The 6920-nt window shown below is 52.1% G+C and overlaps 1 protein-coding gene across 1 annotated transcript in view; it reads left to right on the top strand.

Annotated features, from left to right (window-relative positions):
- The window catches only part of HOXA3 (homeobox A3), a 2751-nt gene extending 324 nt beyond the window's left edge, over window positions 1-2427 (top strand). Inside the window, exons 2-3 of the mRNA XM_007466122.1 lie at window positions 7-214; window positions 1622-2427. Coding sequence (XP_007466184.1) covers window positions 7-214; window positions 1622-2427 — 1014 coding nt within the window. The remainder of the gene's footprint in view (window positions 1-6; window positions 215-1621) is intronic.
- Window positions 2428-6920: the final 4493 nt, after the last annotated feature.

Raw genomic sequence — 6920 nt, 5'->3', positions numbered from 1 at the left:
CCGCACCCCCCGCCGCAGCCCCCTGCGCCTGCCCCTACCGCGCCCCCGCCCCCCTCGTCGGTCTCACCCCCTCAGAATGGCAGCAGCAACCCCACCCCCGCCAGCGCAGCCAAGAGCCCCCTACTCAACTCGCCCACCGTGGCCAAACAAATCTTCCCCTGGATGAAAGAGTCTCGGCAAAACACAAAGCAGAAAACCAGCGGCTCCAGCTCAGGTAAAGGGCCGCCTTCCGGAAGGGGGTCCACTGACCTGGCTCCCAGCCCCCTAGGCCACTTCCAGCCACAGCCAGCAAGGTTTAGGAGCGCTGGATTATTTCCAGAATTCACCACTCCTCCTCCCCCCAACCCTCAAAGGTTTCCAGAGGTTTTGCAACTAGGGAAGTGATTGGACTCTGCGCAGGAAAGCCCAGAGACAGACCTGATGGGAGTCTTTCCGGACCTCTCTTATGAGCAAGTGGGGCCTAGTGACTTTGGAGTCCCTCCCTGTGGCGTTAGGGCCTTTGGGCAGAGCAAACCTGAGCAGCACTGTCTCTTTCTGGCACAGCTCCTCATTTCTAATGAAACAGTGCCACCCACCCCACAATGAAATGTGGCAGAATAAAAGCAGGCCTCCAAGTCAGAATCAATGCTCTGCCTATAATCAGAGCCTATTTTTAATTTTTGCTCCAGTAGATGGAGTGGCTGCCTTATCTCTGGGAAGGCCCTACTCAGACTTAGTACAATGAAGGCAGCCAGGGATTTCCTGGGGGAGGGGATGCTAATGGGAACCACATGGGCCTCCTGGAACCAGATTCCAATAGAGGACAGGCGCTGGGTCTTGGGCTTCCCAGCCTCTTCGTTTCCTTTGCCGCTGCCTTCTCCAGTTGCTAGTGCTCTGTTAAGAACCTGAGCATCTGGGACCATCCAGAGCCAGGATTTGGGGGGCCAGGGAGGAAAGGATGGTCAAGATTAGTGGCCAAAGCTGGGGCAGGCTGCTTGATGACATGGAGAACCCTAATTAATAGCATCCAGCATCAGAGAGCTGAGCCTCTCCACCAGAAATGGAATCTCTTTTCAATGGGATCTCTTCTTTCTGGCAGAGAAGGCCTTCCAGATTGGAGCTTCCACTCCCCTCGTTTATACTGGACAGATCAAATAAGTGGCCAGTTGAGGCAACTGTCCAATCCTTCAGTCAGATAGTGATGGAGGGAAAGGTTTATTGAGTGTATATTAGATGCCCCACATTCCAGTTACTGTGAAGGGAATGAACATGGTGACACCTGACCACACAGAGTTTGTAGTCTGATAGGGCTGAAGGATCAGTAAATGAGTCAGAAAGTGAATAGCTCCAGAAGGGAAATACAGACCAGGAAGGCAAACAGGGGGTTCTGCTTTTCTGTTCCTTCCACACACCCCCGCTTGGAGAGGCCTATGATTTGCAGCTTTACTCAATGACGGGCTACAGGCGCTGTTTCGCCACCAGGACAGAGGACAATACGTAGTTCCTTCTTCCCCGTTCTGGGCCCTGACAAACGGAGGGATCTTTGGGGCCTGGAGGAAGGAGGGGCCTGGCTGGGTCAGGGGCTGGGTGGGGCTGCGGGCAGCCCCTGATGCCACTCTTCCTCTCTCCTCTGGTCTCGCAGGGGAGAGCTGCGCAGGTGACAAGAGCCCACCTGGGCAGGCGTCGTCCAAGAGGGCGCGCACGGCCTACACGAGCGCTCAGCTGGTGGAGCTGGAGAAGGAATTTCACTTCAACCGCTACCTGTGCCGGCCGCGCCGTGTGGAGATGGCCAACCTGCTAAACCTCACCGAGCGCCAGATCAAGATCTGGTTCCAGAATCGCCGCATGAAGTACAAGAAGGATCAGAAGGGCAAGGGCATGCTGACATCATCAGGGGGCCAGTCCCCAAGTCGCAGTCCTGTGCCGCCCGGCGCTGGCGGTTATCTTAACTCTATGCATTCGCTGGTTAACAGCGTCCCGTACGAGCCCCAGTCGCCCCCGCCTTTCTCCAAGCCCCCCCAGGGCGCCTACGGGCTGCCCCCCGCCTCCTATCCCGCACCTCTGCCCAGCTGCGCGCCCCCGCCGCCCCCGCAGAAGCGCTACACCGCGACGGGGGCGGGCGCGGGGGGCACACCCAACTATGATCCGCACGCGCATGGCCTGCAGGGCAACGGCAGCTATGGGACTCCACAATTACAGGGAAGCCCCGTCTTCGTTGGGGGCAGCTATGTGGAGCCCATGAGCAACTCTGGTCCCCCCCTCTTTGGCCTAACTCACCTCCCCCACGCCGCCTCGGCTGCCATGGACTACGGGGGCGCTGGGCCGCTGGGCAGTGGCCACCATCATGGGCCCGGGCCAGGGGAGCCGCACCCCACCTACACGGACCTTACCGCCCACCATCCTTCTCAGGGAAGAATTCAGGAAGCCCCCAAGCTCACCCATCTGTGATGGTGGGCTCGGGGCTGCGCGCCAGGAGAGTCCCCACCCCACCCCCGCTACCTACCTTTCTTCTTCGTTTGCTTTTTTTGTTTGTTTAAGGTTCTTCCCGCTCCTCCCTTTTCTCTCTCCTCCGCCCCCCCATTCTCCCCCCCCCGTTTTGTTTTCTTTGGTAACACGTTTTTATAGTTTATGTGACGTAGCAATCTTGGTTGCTGGAATGGCTGTCAGTATCAGTAGCGATATTTATCTCCTCCCGCCCCTCGCTCGGCCGCTGGCCCTGCACCTTTACCTTCTCTACTCTTTGATCAGAAACAGGGTATATGAACAAATTTTCTAGCCAAGTTCTTTGATGTGAATTTGTTCGTACATTATGGCTCCCGAGGGGAAGCGATTACTTTTTTTTTTTTTAGGTTTTAGTATTTTTTTTTAATTGCACTTCTTGTAAAGAGCGAGAAAAAAATCAAAGGCGCTTTGAAACAGGGGCTCCCTGTGCAAGGATGACTAAGTGTACGTCTTTCCGTGTGTGTATGCTGGTGAACAGTCAGATTTATTTATATTTTTTTTGCAAGCATTGAATAAGTTTTAAATATTATTTATCCCCATCCGTTCATATTTATATTAAAGAAATTCTGTACCCTGATTGTTCAGAAGGTTTCTTGGGCCTTTTGTTCAATGGTGTATTGGCGTACATAGAAAAAAATTTTATTCGAAAGGGAAATAGAATTCCTTTATAAAAACAGTAACGATGCAATAATACCAGAGAGGATCCAGCTTCTGAAAACAGTGATTTAGGTTTGTAACATCAAGCGAAACTGAAAAAAAAAAAATCTGTAAACGCGAAAAACGCTAGGTTTGTTTTGAGAGTTCTACATTCCTTGCTGCTCACATTCTGAGAAACAAAACAAAAAAATAAAATAAAGTTTCTATTCTGAATAATATCCGTGTTCAGAAGGGATTCTTTGGCCGAAGATAAGGGTCTGCGTGGAGTCCAGGCAGAGGCGAACTGGCGGAGCAGGCCGCGGCAGCCCTCCAGCTCCGGCCTGAGTCCTGGCCAGGCGGCTCGCCCGGGAGCGCGGCGAATCCTCGGGAAGGCAGCCGGAGCTTCTCGCGGCGGCAGTTCTGGGAACGCTGAGCTGCCTGCCCGCTGGGCTGCCCGGTTCCCAGCTGCCACCGAGGCCGGCCGCGGGCGCAGGGGCTGCGGAGTGCTGAGTGCGGGAGGAACAAAGGCAGCCCGGCTGAGGCGCGGCGCGGGGCGCACAGGTGCCCGGGCAGCCCCGCCGGGTGATAAGGTAGGGCTGTCTTCTGCTCCACCATCTTCCTCCGGTCAAAGCAGACCAGCCAACGTCTCAACCCGGGGAATCGCCGGCCGCGCGGAGGATGCCGAGCACTTTCTAGGAGCAACTGGCCTCTCCGCCGATGCTTCGCTGTCCCTTATCGCGCCCGGAGGAAAGAATCACTCCTAAAATCGCCACTGGGAGCGGGGCGGCTCGGAAGAGACCGAGGCTCACCCAGGTCTCCAGCAAAAGAAGAGCTGAACTCCAAGGAGCCTACCCGAGTCCTTCCATGGGCTGCTTGAGTCCCAGCATTGGCTTCTTCCCGGAAAATAGGATTTGGCACACTCTGGATTTATTTCCTCTCCTTCTTCCCTCCCTGCTTTCCTCTTATGGCCCCAGGGGGAGGGGGAGAGAGAAAGGAGATTGGTATCTTTCTAATAAAAATGCAGTTTTATAAGTACTTCTTTTATTTGATGCTACAGGAGCTAAACATTACATTCCTACTGCTGGATTTAAGATAGAGCTGCCGACTGACTGGCTGGCAGAGGCAGAGGCAAAGGCAGGCACAGGAAAGGGGAATATTTTCATCTTCAGATTAAAGAATTGCTCGGAGAAGGAACCGAAATCTGAAAGTGCAAACCTCAGAAATACATCCCCATCAGCAGCCCCCCTGTCAAAGCTGGAAGTGAGGAACCACCTGTGTCTGGGGATCAGGAGCATCTGATGTGAGAAATAAATCCCCCATCTCCCTGGATTGTATCTTTTAGAGGCAGAGATGGGAAATGTCGCCATTTTGTTTGCAATCCAAAATATACATCATCATGGCCTCTATCTTTCCCCTCAGAAGCTCCTGAAGATGAGCTTTAAAAACAGGCAGTGGAGCCATTTTGGGGGTATCTACTGGGCGTGAAGGAGCTGCTTTTAGAGAAACTCCTGAAGTTTAAGAAAAAAAAAGAAAAGAAAAAGGCTGGGCAGATGCAAAGCCAGGCAGCTGTAGAGATCTGGGTGTTTCTCTCACTGCTAGAGGCGCTTCCCCCAAATCTGTCCTGGGGCTCCCGCTATGTATTTTTTTTTTTCTTTTTAAAGAGTTTGGGCCTTGGAAGAAGTAGATTTGCTCCCTACCATCCCCCACCCCCAACCTCCCTGCTGACATATGGCGCACCTCAGAAATGTAGAGGCTGGAAAACCAGTCTTTGTGAGGACTGGAGCTTCCACCCTTTTGGTTGTTCAGACCTGAACACAGTAGGCTGAGACAACGGGGTCTTCTTTTAAGTAATAATTTTAGAGAAGTGTGTAAAATTACCTGGGAGAATACGAAACAGTGGTGGAGGGGGGCGGGGAGAGAGAGAGAGAGAAAGCTACCCATCCAGAGAGGAAAGTCTTTCGGAGATCCCACTGTTTGAATCCGTTTCTAAAATCTCTAAAAATCTACTCTTTAGCTGAGGGAGAACTGGTTTGGAGGAGTCCTTCTCCCCTCAGGGCAGAGATTTTAGAAAGGAGACTCCAATATGATTTCCCATATCTTGCCAGTCAAGACATTCATTTTGACTATCAAAGAAAAAATATCAATCTCAACCCCAGTTTGCTGGATATTAAAAAGAAATCCTTATTAAAATATCTCCTGAGTTAAAGTAATAGGTTTGGGGAAGATTTCAGTGTTGAGTGGTCCAAAAAAAGGGTTTTCTTCCAGATGGTATTTGAATTAAGGCCGCTGAGGCCAGCAGAAAGCTCTCACCCACGCAGCCCCTGACAAAGCCTCAACGATACGGGGGCAGCGTTGCTTCCTCTCCACGCTCCCCCTCCCCTTAACCCCTCAATATTTTCTGGTAAAAGCAAATGCCAAAAGCCACCATCCCAGAGTCCAAGCACCTTTCCTAAAAGCAGCCTTATAACTCTTTCTGCTGCCAAAAAAAAAAAAAAAAATCTTTAAAAAGACTAGTTTTCCTTGTTTACTTGCGTTTCCTGCTCTCCTCTTTGCTCGGCCACATTTGATCTTGGAAAGAGCTCGAAGCTGAAATGTGTTCTTAAGGGCCAGAAGCTGTCAAGGCTTTTGGTGAGCAAGATTGATCGCACTCAGACTTCCTTCAGAGCTTTGTTTGGAATAAAAGCAAGAAAACTGAAAAAAACCCCACATTTTCCAAAATAGCATCTCTATCTGTAAGGCAATGCTCTGGGCTAGTCAATGACGAAGTCCACTTTATATCTAATTTCCAACCCAAGCCCCCTCTGAGGCCAGCCTCAGAGATGGAGTCCTATCCTTGTGGCTTGGTCAGCCTTTCTTGTTTTCTACGTAGATTTTTCTCCTCCGACAATCTTTCTCTCCCTGGCCATCAGAATGATTTATTTTCCTGCCACCGATGCCTGCCGGCCAGGGGGAGTCTGATCACTTGGTCCATTTCAAAGGAAGCAAAAGCGAATCATCATCCTCAGGGTTTGGGGGAAAAGAGATACCTTCAGATTTCTCTCTCAGCCTCCTTCCCTTTCTCTGGCTTGGTGGAGTTTTTCAAAGTTATTGTTTGGTATCTAAAGGTGTTACCTTTTGAACCCTCCAGCACAGTCCAAGATTCGCTCAGTCTCAAGTCTCCAAGTTGGAAAAAAGAAAGTGAAGAGAGAAACAGAACCTTTATAATTCCTCCTTGGGTCGCCCTCTGTCACCCGCGGTGCTGTTTCTCACAACAGAACCCGAATGCAAACATCCCTGGTGGCCAAGAAGCGGGACAGTGCAGGAGACAGTTCGGGCTGCCAGGGAGCACTCACTGCATCTGAACCAAGAAGCCCCCACCAGAGCGACAAGGATGAGAAGAAGGAGAGGAAAAGAAAAAGAAAACAAGAGAGAACAAGCAAGCGCCTTCTCCTTCCGTGCTGCTAACTTCCAACAGACTTCCTGGAAATCAGAAATACTTACCGCACCCGAGCCCTACGGGTATGAAACCCAGAATGCCAGAAGCCGCACGCGCCTGCTCGGGGCGGCATTTCTTTGGCTGGCCGCCGCCCTGGCTACAGGGATTTGGACACATGGATCTGGGGTTGTTGTCTCGCTTGGCACATGCATCTATCTTTCTCGAGCCACTCCTGAGAAGTTGATGGCGCAGGAGGGTCGGGAAGCCTGGAGAGCCGCCTCCCGTTTTCCGCTTCCCGCCGGAGCCAGATGCATAGTTGTCGTGGAAAAGCCGGCTAACAATGGGCCGGGGTCCGGGGTCCGTGGGCGCGGACTCCGAGCTGGGCTTT

This window comes from Lipotes vexillifer, unplaced genomic scaffold, assembly GCF_000442215.2.
Source record: "Lipotes vexillifer unplaced genomic scaffold, Lipotes_vexillifer_v1.1 scaffold150, whole genome shotgun sequence".
NCBI classification, from domain to species: Eukaryota; Metazoa; Chordata; class Mammalia; order Artiodactyla; family Lipotidae; genus Lipotes; species Lipotes vexillifer.
This window is presented reverse-complemented; position numbering and strand designations above follow the sequence as displayed.